Source organism: Jatropha curcas, chromosome 2 (genome assembly GCF_041381405.1).
Source record: "Jatropha curcas cultivar XTBG-Jc1 chromosome 2, XTBG_Jcur_1.0, whole genome shotgun sequence".
Classification (NCBI taxonomy): Eukaryota; Viridiplantae; Streptophyta; class Magnoliopsida; order Malpighiales; family Euphorbiaceae; genus Jatropha; species Jatropha curcas.
In genome coordinates, this window is record NC_143152.1 from 25,645,641 (window position 1) to 25,661,518 (window position 15,878).

The following is a 15,878-nucleotide window of genomic DNA, read 5'->3' on the forward strand; positions in this document are numbered from 1 at the left end:
ACCAAATCAAATTAAACCCAAAAAGGAATAAAAAAAAAAATCAAAAGAAAGAGAAAACAATACCCAAACCTAAGGAAATCCAAAAACTTTGATACTCAGTGTAATGTAAGGAAGAAGGAGAACCCATGACCCAACAAATCATAAGCTTTAGTAAACCAGCAATGATCTTCTACGTGGATGAACCTAAAAAGTCAATCATGATAAAAACCAAAATTGAAAAATGATTTCCATTTTTCCTGTATAGAAGCAAACAAACATGTCCATGTGACTCAGATATATATATATATATATATTCTTTTAAATCCGGTCATATTCTCTATTCCATAGAGCCAATGCAAATATTTTGAGACCTTTTTATAATCTATGGAGGCTCTAAACTTTAGATCTAGATTTTAAGGTACAATTGAGCTTGCAATAATTACCAAAAAAAAAAGTTTACACTACTCCATTAGTATTTTTTTTGTGTTGTGTTATTTTTTTTCTCTTTTTTTGTGTTGTGTTATAGTCGAAAGAAAATTAAAAGAAAATTTCGAGATTTTTTTATTGAAAATATAAAAGTAATACGATAAAAAACAAAGAAAAAAGTGAAAATAGAGATGGATTGCGTTTAGGCTTAATATCATCTATTTAATAAAATTTATCCAATTTAATTTTACAATAAAACTATACAGCAAAATGATTTAATTGTGACTTTTTTTTAATAATTAAGACACTCAATTATAAATTGTTTTCATTCAGAGGCCAAAATAAAATAAAATAAAGTTAAAATACCACAAATATAGTTAATCTTTTTCTTTTTTTTTTTTTTTATGAAGGCAAAACAACTTTTCCATTTTTAAAAATTTAACACTCCCTTGGAATAAATAAACACACTATTTATTTTCTTAAATAATAACAATGTCTTATTTAAATTTCTAGTTAGACATTTTACACATAAACATTCATCAAATGCAATAAAATATTCATCAAAGCTGATCTTTTACGTGGGTCCCCGTGGATTAAGCAAACTGAATCAATCATTGATGATATGCTTGATTATAAAATCCAAATTGAAAATTGATTTCCATTTTTATATAGAGAATTCCATTCCAAACATGTCCAAGAATTGATTCCATTTTTCACATGTCCATGTGAATCAGCCATTTTATTGTTGTTTCATTTTTCTTTTAATCATGGACTTAGAAAGTCTACAAAAGACACCCAATCTGCACTCCAAATCTAAATAATAAAATAATTTACACTTGACAGTCAAAATAGTTCGACTCTGCAAGCACCTACCTGATTATCTATATGTATAAGCACAGACACTTCACAGTCCCATCAAGATTCCATCCAAAAATTAAAAGAAGAAAAAGAAAAACCAAAGACCATGGGGAAAGCAGATCTCCATTACAGAGAGAAAAGATGGTCTCTCAAGGGAATGACAGCTCTTGTCACCGGAGGAACCAAAGGCATAGGGTATCTAATTTTCTTTTTCTTTCATTTTCCTCTATTCTTTTATTTAATGCTTATATTATTTTCCTTTGGAGTACTTCAGACATGCCATAGTAGAAGAATTAGCTGAATTTGGGGCAGCTGTGCACACATGTTCTCGCAACCAAAAAGAGCTCAATCAGTGTTTACAAGAATGGCAAAGCAAAGGTTTCAACGTAACTGGGTCCCTATGCGACGTATCAAATCGAACCCAAAGGGAAAAGCTTATAGAGACAGTTTCCTCCATTTTTGATGGAAAGCTTAACATTCTTGTAAGTTTTCTTTTTTCTTTCTTACTTTTCTCTCTTATGCAGCTATTGAAATTGGAAGTCACAGTCTTACATATGCTTAATTAGGTTAACAATGCTGCATTTAATACACTTAAAGAAGCCTTAAAGGATACTGCTGAAGACATTTCGACTGTTATGAGTACAAATTTTGAGTCTGCATATCATCTAAGTCAGCTTTCGCATCCTCTCTTAAAGGCATCAGAATATGGAAATATTGTGAATATCTCTTCCATTACAAGCATTGTTGCTATCCCAGTTTCTGCTCTCTATGCAGCATCCAAAGGTATGATTCAGGCTCCAGTACTAATAATAATCAGCTATTAGCCTTGTAAATTTTGCTATGTTACCCATAACAGGAAAAGGGAAAAATAATACAGTAAGTTTATCATATGGAGTTATATATTTGCTTTTGAATTGCTTATTTGATTAATTGGGAAGATGGATGATTTTCAGGAGCACTGCAGCAAATTACAAAAAATTTAGCGTGTGAGTGGGCAAAGGACAGTATTCGAGTTAATGCAATTTTACCAGGATTAATTCTTACCCCTCTCGTAAATTCCGCAGAGGTATTTCAATCACAGATATATATATATATATATATATATATATATATATATATATACAAATGAAAAATATCAAATTTTTCTCAATTTTGATTAATCAAATCACAAATTATAATAGATGTATAAATACTGAAGCAATTAACATTGTCTTCTTTTACAGGAAAGTATGGGAATGACTGACTATGTGAAGGAGTTTACTCGTCGTATTCCCCTCTCTCGAGAAGGAAACGTTGATGAGATATCATCAGTGGTGGCATTCCTTTGTTTTCCTGCTTCTTCATATATTACTGGCCAGCTTATAGTTGCAGATGGAGGATATACTATCAATGGAATTTTCTAGTTCTACCCAAATAAAATTAAATAAATAACTGTACCTAGATTAAATTACATGTTTTTGGAGAATAATTACATTATGTACTTTGGGAATTGATTTTATTTAAATAAAGTTGTAATTTGCGGAGGACCAACTAGGCAACTACTATGTTGCCCAGATGGGTAATTTCTTAGTTTCATTCTTATTTTAAGTGGATTATCTTTGACTCAGTTCGCTCTGCCATTGATGGTGGAGAAAGAAGATGGAAGGGGGTTATTTTTTAATTTTAAAATTTTGATAAAGTAATTAATAATTTTATTACTTTTATATTTTTGGTTCGTCCAGAAATGGAAGCTAAAAGATTTAACTGACTTTAATTAGAGTATGAGTCATCAATTAACAAAATTGTATCATTCAAAAAGCAAAATAGGTTTTGTCTGCCAATAAAAAGATTAAAAAAAAAAAAAAGCCGATTTGGCTTCCTAAACTTGTGCAGGACAGGAGGACTAAATAATGTATATTTAATCTTTTAGGAAGAAAATAAATCGAGTAATTTACACATTGTGGAACAAATGAATTATGGTTGTATGATTCATTTAAAAAAGATTTTTAATTAAAATTCATTAGAGATGAATTTCTCATATTTGGTACCTCATAATTTAAAATAAGGAATTTAATTAAATTTTACAAAATTATATTTGCAACAAACTATTAAATAAGAATTCATTTCTCTTTATTTTTTAAAATACTCTTGACATAATAACTTAATAAAAGCAAATAAGAAACACTAATTATAACAACTTTTCTTTTATTAAAATATAAATAATAAAATTAATATAAATAAACACATTCCTCCCTAATTAATTAATATTACAAATACACACACATATATAATCTACTTATCAAATATAATCATTTGTGCCAAATTTATGCAAGGCTGCAGCAAGAAATGAACTATTCCCATTGCTTTCTTATATCATTCTATTTCTAACAAGTCTTAGTTGTATATTACCAAAAAAGAAAATTTTACATCACACAGGAAAATGTTTTGCTATAATGGGCTACCCGTTTTCGGATATTAGAAATTTAGGGCAGCTTAATCAAAGATATTAGGGACTGAGGGAAGTTTGGTCAATATATTAGGGATTGGGCCATTTTGATCAAAATAAATGTGATGGTTTAATTTTGTGAAATTCATTTAGATATTCCATTAATTTTAATAGAATTTGTATTAGATATGTGCAATTTCATAGAATTTAATTTGTAAAACTTAAATCTGTATTTTTTTTTTATCCCATGCACAAAATTTTAAATTTATAAATAAATTCTATAAAATTTTATGAAATTCATTTATTTCAAACGGGACGATGAATTCACTTAGATTGAAATTATAAAAAGGATGAAGACAAAATAAACAGAGAACTTGAGTATAGTGGAGGCCATCAAGAACACTTGTAGAGCTTACTAATACGAGCAAAAAAACCTGATTTTAAAAACATAATTTTGTGACTAGCTGACAAGTGGCTTTTTTCATTTCTTTTTGTTTCTTTTTCTGGACAACATCATGACAGGAGCAAACAATTGGGTCGGTCAATGGGGATTGCCTACAAATTGCCCAACTTAATTTTGTGTTGGCACACTGGTTGATGATGTTTATTTGAGCTTTATGCAAATCCTGTCAAATAGTGCCTTTTGTTTTGTCATTTGAAGGTATTTTATTTGGGGTAATGGTTGTTTGCTCAATTTGATTCTTGATCATTGAGTATAAAATGTATAGTTTATCCTCGTATAGCCATGTAAAATACCATTTATATACACACTGAAAATTGATAGATTTTAGACGAATTTGAACTTTAAATTTGAAATTTGTATCTCTCTTCATTAAATAACCCTAGACAAAATAGCAAGTTGGTTACTTTTCCCCATGCACATGTTAGGCTTTTGTTATACTATAATTAATTGTTTCTCTTTCATTTTTTTTATTTAATATATATATATATATATATATATATATATATATATATATATATATGGTATCATATCATGTTCCTTTCATAATATATTTTTATATATTTTAATTTTGTATGACAAACAATATAAATGTATTATTCCAATTAGGGTTCATCAATACCCACCGCAAATGTTATATGTTAACGATTTGGGTTAAAATGAAAATATGAGATCTCTTAGCTTAGATGGTACATGTGTAGGTCACTTGATTTGGCTTTAGGGATTGATGAAATTGACGAAATTGTTAATTTAAATAGAGATCAAATGACGAAATTGATGAATTAAATTGAAAAGGCTTTAGGGATTCCTCCTCATGTCATTTTTTTAAAATTTGATGAAATTGTTAATTTAAGCAGAGATCAAATGACGTGAATGCATATTTATCCAACTAAAAATTAGTCTATTATTAGCATTATAAAATTTTATTGATTTTTAAGTAAAATAGATAATGTGAGCTTACAAAATAAGTATATGCTCAATCTGCTGCATGGAGGATTCAAACAATGGATTAACTTGAATTAACCACCCAATTCGATCAGTTAATTGAAAAGATTGAAAGTATAATACTTATAAGTCATTTTAAAACCAATTACAATAGCAATGTAGATAGTGTGACATAGAAATTGAAAAGGCTAATCCAATTGCTCCACGATAATTTATATATATATATATATATATATAGTAGGCTCTCCAAACTTATATAATGGAAGATTGCAGTAGTTTTTTTTAAATTTTATTAAATGGACAAATGATTTAATAGCATAATCTACTACTCATATAGTTTGAATGATTTAGATTCAAATAATGGTGTCTTGTTCCTTTCATAATATATTTTTATATATTTTAATTTTGTATGACAAATAATACCAGTATTGTTCCAATTAGGGTTCATTAATACTCACAGCAAATGTTATATATTAGTTGTTTGCATCAAAATAAATGGATGAAGGCTCTTAGTGTGGATGGCACATATGCATATCACTTAACCAAATAATAGAGATTGGTTTTAGGATCTATTCCTCTGCGTGTCATTTTTTTTTTTTTAATTTGATGAAATTGTTAATTTAAATAGAGATCATTCTTTTTTTTTTTTAAATTTGATGAAATTGTTAATTTAAATAGAGATCAAATGATGTGAATGCATATTTATCCAACTAAAAATTACTCTATTATTAGCATTATAAAATTTTATTGGTTTTTTGAGTAAAATAGATAATGTGAGCTTATAAAACAAGTATATGTTTGGTCTGCCGCATGGAGGATTCAAACGACGGATTAACTTGTATTAACCACCTAATTCGATAAGCTAATTGAAAAATTGAAAGTATAAGTCGTTTTAAAGCCAGTTACAGTAGCAATGTAGATAGTATGATATAGAAATTGAAAATGCTAATTCAATTGCTCCACGATAATTTATATATATATATATATATATATATATATATATAGTACGCTCAACAAACTTATATAACGGAAGATTGTGGTAGATTTTTTTAAATTTTGTTAAATGCACCAATGATTTAATAGCACAGTCTACTACTCATATAGTTTGAATGATTTAGATAAAAATAATGATGTCATGTTCCTTTCATAATATATTTTTATATATCTTAATTTTGTATGACAAATAATACAATTGTGTTATTCCAATTAGGATTCATCAATACCCACATCGAATGTTATATAGTAATTGTTTGGGTCTAAATAAATGGATGATGGCTCTTAGCTTAGATCGCATAAGCACAAGTCTCTCGACTTGTTTATAGAGAGATTGGTCCTAGAATTGATTCCTCTATTTGTTTTTTTTATACGGAGAAAATTGTTCATAATCTTTTCTACTACAATATTATCCATATTCAAGAATTGATCTATCGTCTCAATACAATGACATGGCTTGGATTTGGACGGCATAAGTGCAAATCTCTTGACTTGGTTATAGAGATTGGTCCTAGGATCCTCTATGTGTCTTTTTTAATATACAGAGAAAATTCTCCATAATCTTTTTTACTGCAATATTCTCCATCTTTAAGAATTGGTTTATGTTGAATTGGTTTAGTAGACAACTTAGGGCCTGTTTGTTACAGTTATTTGTTTTTAGTTTTTTATTTATTAGAAACATAAAATTGTTTTCAGTTTTTGATTACTTATTTTTCAAAAGTATTGTTTTTTCCTAAAATTATTTTTTCATTTCTTTTAGTTCATGATGAAAAACATTCTTCTGATTATCAAATCTCTCCCTTATTAACCATTAAAGATTTTAGTTAATAATAAAAAATCTAAAAATATAAAATCTAAGACAAAATAATTAAAAATATTTCACACTTTAATTTTTAAATAAAGTTAAATTAACTATTGATTATTATGTACAATCAATTGAATAAAAATATAATATCCAAGTATTATAATAAATAAATAATACTGAATGACATTAGATTTATATGGATAGAGAAAATAATAATAAATATAAAAATAGAAGAGATGGAAAAAAAGCGTAGAATTTTAATAGAGATAATAAAATTAATGCTTATATATTTTGGATAAATAAATATCATTAGATTTATATGGATAGAGATAATAATAATAATAATAATAATAATAATAATAATAATAATAATAATACAGCTTTATGAGGACAAGTCTTATAAAAATTGAAAAAAAAAAGAGGAATGCAGAATAAAAAAAGAAAACATAATTACAGAAACCATTATTTGTGGTTTCATAAAATTTGTTTTTTGTTTTAAAAAATAGTTTTTTAAAAAGTAAAGGAAAAAATTAAACAAGTTTAAACAAACAAATTGTGTTTATTTTTTAAGGAAAAAAAATGAAAAATAAAAAATTTAATCTAAAACAAACAACACCTTAGTTGCTAATTATTGGTTTTGGCAAAAACATTTAATGCATTAATGATGAGTCATTAGCATTAATCCTTTTTTATAGCATTAATAATGATGATTTTACTTTCCTCCAAAAATCATCCACTTTTCCACCAATTTATCCCTCCAAAAACCATCGAAGGCTATAAATGTCTTTTTGGATGTCATGATCCAGAATCATTAGGAGCCATTTAGCACTACCCTTTTATTTATAGGTTACTGTGATATCAACATTATAGGTCAATGCTATATATCAATCTGTAAGAAAACAACTGCACATTGTGGAATGCAAAGCTTGGTTTGTTAATGTTTCATGAATGTCAGTAGTTGTTCTTGTTAGCTCAAGTTTTTTATAACACTCTATTTTGATGAGCAGTGAAAATAATAAATTGAATAATTTATTATATAGATTATGTTAAGTCTTTTGTAGGAATTTATATTAAAAATATCATTCAATAAAGACTCAAATTAATCCTATTAAAGATCAAGGTTAAATGCACTCTTAAAGAATTAAAAGACAAAATTGGTTATTAACATAGATTTTTTTTTTTTTTTTTAGGATTAATAGTCATTTGTTCAAATAGAAAGAAGAATTATGCCTATTTAAGCTTATAACAAAAATATCTTCTTTTGGTTTTTCAAAATTACACTTAAAATTAGTCGTTGATCCGCACTTCGTGTGCCGTTACTTATATTATCTAAATGTAATTAACTTAAAAATATCAATTACTTACTCAAATAACCCAAAAATTCAATTTCAGAAATTTTTCATTTAAAAATTTAATTGAAATTTTAATGAATGAAATTACACAATAAAATATTTTATTATTGATAAAACCGAACCCATAAATCAGTTTGAATTGTTCAAAAATCAAGTAAAATTCTTGTAAACCAAATAAAAACTGAATTAAATCAATGAATTGGAACAAATCGATTCGAATCAAACTGTAATAGTCTAGAAACCTAGACTTCTTTTTCTTTTCCTTCTTCTCTTCTTCTCTTTCTTTCTTCTCCCCAGTGCCGCTCAACTCTTATCTCTCTCTCTCTCTGTCTCTCTCCGACTACCTGAGACAGGCTCGACGAGCTTTCATCGCATGCCACCACCACCTCTCGGTCTCTCTCTCTTTCGCATTCGTTCTCACGGAACTCAGCAGCACCAACGACTGAGCAGCGATCTCTCTCCAGTCGCCACCGCTCGACGTCGCGCCTCCTCGCCGTGACTCCAGTGAGCGCTGCAGCTCAGGCGAGTATCGACTCCTCTGCTTCAGCCGACACAGCAACTCCGTTCGCTCTCTCTCACTATTCCGACGAACACAGCCACTGTGGCCATAAACTCCGGCCAAATAATTTCCAACGTTGAGTTTTGGGTATTGAGACTAATTCTGGTTATTTTCTAGAAAATTATGAATTTTCTAGCATTTTGTGGCCAGTTAACTTAAATTTAATTTTGGGTATTATTTTATAAGTGTTGCCTTGGTTACAAGTCTTTAATGAATTAAGACAGATTTTTATTATTACTGAATTAACATAATTGACAAATTTTGGTAGGAATTATAATATAGATTTGAGATAAGTTTACAAATAATAAAAATATGCTTTTTATGGCTATTGATAATATAAAATTTTAATAATTAAAAATGGAGAAATTAGTTCTTTAATTCAAATTAAATTAATGACTATTGAGGATGAAGGACCAAATGAGGAAGTAAATTAAATAATTGGCGAATTATTTGGAGACCGAAAATTATTCAAGTAAAAGAGAATCTATTGGTGAAAAGATAATAGTTATTTTGAAATTAGAATTGTGATATATGAATTATGATGGTGGTGAATTAGATTATTTTGAAAGATATAATAAGTTAATGGAAATATTAATTTTTGAGGCTAATCTAGAATGATATATTGAGAACAAATTGAAGATTTATTTTAATTTATAAACTACCTGTTGAATATAAATTATTATTATGACGGTTGGATATCTGGATTGATATTTCCCGATTGATGGGATGTAAGAGCAATAATTAATAAATATATTAGATTGCTGATATGAAAACAGGTGGAAAGTCTTATGTTAAGGGAAATACTGCCAGAGATTTCGATAGAAATTAGATTTAGTATAGTATTGAATATTTAAGCAAAAATATAATAAATTAATTCTTTAATTCCTTATTTAAGGAAATTTCATTTTCTAATGTGATTTTTCTTTATATATATATCTAATCTAGATCAACCGAGTTTGTCTACAGCTCCTATTAATCAAAATCCAAATTAAAGCTGCTTTTCTTCTATCATTGTGAGTAATAATAAATAATGCATATCATTATTTGCATACATGCATAATTCATTCTATACTATATAAATACATTTAATACTTGGCTCTTATTTTCACATATTAATAAAATATTATTGAAATATAATTATTAATGTCATTGTCTATCTTACAAACATAATATTTTAACTATACGATTGTTATATAATCATGTACACTATGATTATACTTATGTTTTGCATATTGATTATTGACATGATTTGTTTTATTAAATGGATTGTTTGAATTACTTGTGATATGATAAACTTATGCCTTGTTTGCGTGTGGAATTGGGATGATGTGGGCCACCATGAGATTGTAAAGGTGGTCTCCAATATCGTTGGCTATGTAAGGGAGATTGGCACCCTTGTGTGCATATGATGAAATATGATATGAATGATATAGAAAACTATAGGATGGCCTCCTGTTATTAATGAAAAGAAAAGAGGAAATGGAAAATAATGTGAGGACTGGTCAGGTGAGGATTAGATCAGTTGGCCACATATGGGGATTAGCTCCTTAGTGTACACGTATGAGAGGACAGACCATGTGTGAGGACGACTTGTTAGGGGTTTCGGTGACGCCACTGACTAATCTCCACTTGATATGATTATGTGAAGGTGATATCGTTAAAGATGCTGATGTCGTGATATATGCTTAATTAATTGTGTGTTCATTATACAAATTTGGAAAGCATTTTATGTGACTACTTGGTTATACATTATTTATTATTATTCACTGAATTTATGAAACTCACCCCTTTCCTTTAAATTTTTCCTATGAGGGAGATATTTTGTTGATCCAGATAAGCACTGCATCCTTTTTCGCAAAGACTCAATAGTAATTTTCAGCTTTTGATAATGTTAATATATATAGTATTGTGTGTATGAATAATCCACGTCCATTTATTGCACTCCGCAGTTAGGATGTTTGCTTTACATATTATTATGTAAAAATTAATAGTGTGCTGGTCAGTAAACCTATGAATTATTATTTATTTGCCTTTTTAAAGGTTATGGATGTAGTTTGCCTATATTATGAATGACGTGGATTGTATATATATATATATATATATAAGCCTGAGCTATGCACTATATAAAATATTGAAGCTGAGCCAGAGATATAATTTGACAGATTAATTACATAACATCGAAATATGGGCTTATTGTTCCTAGAGTCAGCTTCTAAAAGAATTGAGTTTTCATAAATTAGGTTTACTACGGATTTCAGGGGCATTAAGTTTACTTGGGCCCTAGTGTCAGTCTGGCCCATGGTTTAGGTCGTAACAATTACATTATCTAAATGTAATTAACTTAAAAATATTAATGAAATAAAATAAAATAAATTAAAAATTATAAACTCATAATAATTTATATATCAATTAAAATAATTGTAAATAAATTTTCAGAATATATTCAAGCTCCAATTAAATTGTAGAAAAATAAAATAAATTTCTAAAAATGTTTTTTAGAAAAATAGAAAGATGAAAGGAGAGAACCATCTAGAATTTTATTTTTGTTTATAATTTAGTTGAATAATTATTATTATCAAACATTTTATTATTAAATGTGTTTAAAATCTCCAAAAAATACAATTGATTATTTTAAATTTTAACAAAGAATATACAGTAGAAGAAGAATTCTTGAAATATTTTTATATGAATTTTAAATATAAAAATCTAAATTTGTATTTATGTATTTATTTATATATTGTCTCATTACTTTGATTAGTAACATGATGTTTAAGATTTAATATCATTAAAATAATTAATATAAAATTAATAAATAAAAACATCAATTAAACTATTAAACATTTTAATAATATTTTTTTGTTATCGTCTTAATAAATATCCAAATTAAATTGATTTGTTTCCATGTATAAAAAAAAATTAATTTGTTGCCACAATACTTTAAGTTTTTAAACTTGATGTTTAAGAGAGTATTGATTATGATTTAATTAAACAACTTTGTAATTAAAGAAATATAATTGCATTAGAAAACAATTCAGAATACAAGTCAATAAATAGATTAGCAAAAACACTTAATTTGAGCACTTTGAGCACTTACCCATCTTTCATAAAGCTACCTATAAAAAAGTCCACTTCAATTGTTTCAAATAGCACAACAACACAAGCATCTCCGAGTTCAATTATCGAATCCCCTTTGGCACCTAACGGAATACATTAAGTTCAATTCTATATAGCTAGATTTTAGGTTCAAAAATTTAAAAGATAACGTTTTAGTTGAATTAGATTATGTTTTAAAATATAAAGTTTTAGTTAAATTGGATTAGGTTTTAAAAGTTATCAGTTATCATTACTATATATTAAATATTAAATTGAAAATAATTATGTTGACCAATCAAAATACAAAGAAATAAGGAAAAATTCAAAAATTTTTTAGCAAAAAAAAAAAAAAGTAGAATATTGAACAAGAACAACGCTTTAAATTTTTTTTTTTTTTCATTTCAACTTTTATATATATGTGTTTTCTTTATTTAAAATATTATTTGAAAAACTTAGAGCCAAATATTATTTCATAAATTATATCTTTCAAATTTTAAAACACCTATATGTGATCTAAAAGAGTTTTCGAGGGAAACTAAAAATTCAAATCTTACATTGGACTTCTCAAAGTTGCCTATTTTATGCTAAGCTCATATCCATTTTCCACGTTTTCTAAATCTGCTGCCAAACAACTCCCTTTTCTTCTCACTTTCTCTCTAACGTAAATATTTATTTCTAATGGGAAGAAAATCTCAGTCTATCCTTGCAATGGAGTGCTTCGGCCGTTGTATTAATGATGAAGTTGGACATGGTTTATGGTCCCCATTTTATCCTTCCCGACGAGGTCCTGGCATATCCCACTTATTCTTCGCAAATGATTTACTGTTGTTTTTTGAAGCTAGTGTTTCACAAATTAATATTGTTAAAGAGTGTTTCTCCAAGTTTGGAGTGGTTTCAGGCCAACAAATGAATTATGCCAAGTCGAGTGTCTACTTCTCCCCATTCTTCTCCTAAGTTAGCTTATGAGATTTGTCAGGCTTCTGGTATGTCTCTTTCAACTCAGCTTGACTCTTATTTCGGTGTTCTGATCTTTAAGGTCATATTAGTAAAGATGCTTTTGATGGAGTATTTGTCTCGTTTGGATTCTCATTTATAGGGCGGGAAGTCTACGTATTTATCTTTTGCGGATAGGGTCACTCTTGTCAAGTTAGTACTAACAGCTCCGCTAATCATATTAAGCAAACTGTATTGCTTCCGGCTCTATGTGCAATGCATTTGATAAAAGGGTCGGACAATTTTTATGGGGTGATGAAGGAAAAAAAATAATAGTTCCTCTTGCAAGGATTTAGCGACATGTCCTGTTCAGAAGGGTGGCTTTAGGGTTCGCACTTATCATGCTATAAATGCCTCTTTCATGGCTAAGTTGGGTTGGCTGCTCTTAATAGATGATAAGCCTCTAAGGGTGGCTATATTGAAAGGAAAATACATGGGAGGACGTTTTGGGACAGATTTTTTCCTGCCAAGAAATAATTCCTTTATTCTTTGGACAGGTATCATTGGACAACTAAATATTCTTAAATCTAGTTTTGGGAAAGTTGTGTTTAATTTGAATTTTACCAATTTTTGGCACGATCTTTGGCTTATTCATGGTCCTTCAAGACCTTTAGTTCTTGGGATCTTCCTGCTGAGTTAGAACATGTGCCTGTTTCTTATTTCTGGGATTATACCGGTTGGAAGTGGGATAGTTTAAGTCCTTGGTTATCTTATCAGTATCTTATGCTTTTGGAACCTATTGTTTATCGTCGCGAACAAATGAATTGAATAGTTGGGCTTGGCAGCTTACTTCAAGTGACTACCTAATTGTTAAATTTGTTTATGCTATTGTAAAATATGTTAATTCTGCAGCTGATGATGTTGTTTAGAAGTTGATCTGGAAAAGGAAATTCTCGCAACGGATTAGGTGCTTTCTTTGGCTTTTCTAGCACCAGAAGTTGTTGGTAAAGCAAGAACGACTTAAGCGGGGATTTACTAACCAGGCTTCTTGCCGTTGCTCATGAGGTATGGTCAGCCTTAATGTCTCCTCCGTTCCTGATTTTATTTAAGTCTACTCCAGCTGCCTCCTAGTTAGTAAATGTTGGTAATCTTGTTTTTTGCATCATCAGCTTCTTTCTCCTTTAAATCTGTTTGCCATCGTGATGTGGTAGCTATGGAGATGACCAAATATATTTGTGTTTAAAGGACTGTCCTTGCCAAGGGATTCCAAACTGCACCTTTTATATAATTGCTTTAAGGTGTAAAATGTGTCATGGGTGAATGCTGCTAGCTATGGAATGCCTCGGCTAAAACTGTTGTTGTTGTTGCTTGGCAATCTCCTGGTTTTGCTTGGGTGAAATGAAATACTGATGGTGCTTCGAAAGGTAATCTCGGTCATCGTGGTGGAGGTGATGTGGTTCGTAATCACGTAGGTCATTGGATTTTAGGGTTTTCTATTCGACCTGGTGTTTTTACATCTATGGTAGCCGAGCTGAGCGCGCTTTATCATGGTCTTTGCGTTGCTTGGAGCCTAGGCTATAGAAATGTGATGGTGATTCGCAGGCCACTATGCAGCTTGTCTATTCCAAGTGGCAACATCTTAGGCATTCTGGAGTTCTTTCTCTCATTCGAGAGTTATTAAGTTGCTCTTAGCATATCAAAATTATGCATGAATAAGGAGCAGCAAGGATGATCATGGATTGGATTCGGATTGGATTATGCAAAATTTATATCTGATGTGTGAAGATATTCATATATTTATGTCCATATCCACTCCACTCAGATTCAGATCGGATCAGATATTATCCGTTTTATTATGTTTAAAATAAAAAATAAAAAAATAATATTTAATAAAAATTCATATTATTTATTGTGCTTGAAAATATAAAAATTCTCAATAATAATTCAAATATTATATAATATGACAATTAGAAGAGACTTTAAGAATTATTAACCGCAAAAAAAATCATGCTAGTCATCGTAATGATAGACTTATATTCTTTTGTTTGAAATAAAAATTAAAAAAAATGTAAAAATGGTGAAAGAGTTAGAGATAATAATTTAAAATATATATAAATGGAAAAGAAAAAAAGAAGAGAAAAATAGAGGCAGCTGCATATCTAGAAATTATAATCAATAATTTTAAAAATATAAGAAAATAAAATAAAATTACTTCTCACAGATCGAATTATGCTCTATTTATATTCCATCCATATCCACATAGATTTTATTTTAAAAATCCATATCCGATTCACCATCATTCAGATCGGATCAAAGCGGATATCCAACTATACGGTCATACGGGAAAGCTAATAAAATTATTGATAGACTAGTCTGCATGGCAGTGGATGGAGAAGTGGGACTACATATCTAGATTCCCCTCCAAGTGAGTTGTTTCTTGTACTCCGGGAAGACATAAGAGTTTCTTTGCCAAGAGTAGTTCATGCTTCTAGCTAATCTGTTTTTTTGTGCTCTCTCCCTCCCTTGTATAAAATATATATATATATATATATCCTTGCATTTTAAAGAGAATTATTTATTAACATATTATTTAAAAGTAAATAAGGATGAAATTGTAAAATTTTATAGCGATGACATTTTCTTTCCTCCTTAATTTTTCGTTCTATCGCACATAGAGTGAAAAATACTGAAGAAAAAATAAAATAAAACAATCGCTAATCGGACAGTCATCCTTTTATCGGGGCAACAAAAACAATAGGTGGATTCTTCCGGTTCACCGTGGAAACACACGATAAATACGATGATTAAATTAATTGATTAAACAAGACATAAATACTTAATATCCCCACGTGGCAAGCAATTAGGGGGCCTGGGAAGGACGAAGAAGGACCTAATCTTCCAGAAACTTCCAGCCAACTTGCGGCGTGAAGAACAATCCAGAAACGCGGTCATGATCACGCCACATGTCGATTATCATTACGTGGCATCCAACGTGGCATATACTACGTCCTTGTAAATGATACGCATCATATTAAAAAAATAAAGTTTGT

At 29.0% G+C, this 15,878-nt stretch overlaps 1 protein-coding gene across 1 annotated transcript; it reads left to right on the forward strand.

The window, feature by feature from the left end:
- Window positions 1–1,338: 1,338 nt before the first annotated feature.
- On the forward strand, window positions 1,339–2,868 carry LOC105646708 (tropinone reductase 1). Its single transcript, XM_020684316.3, has 5 exons — window positions 1,339–1,458; window positions 1,538–1,745; window positions 1,830–2,046; window positions 2,217–2,329; window positions 2,487–2,868. Exons 1-5 carry the CDS (start codon window positions 1,370–1,372, stop codon window positions 2,664–2,666), a joined length of 807 nt encoding a protein of 268 aa, XP_020539975.1. The 5' UTR covers window positions 1,339–1,369; the 3' UTR covers window positions 2,667–2,868.
- The last annotated feature ends 13,010 nt before the right edge of the window (window positions 2,869–15,878 follow it).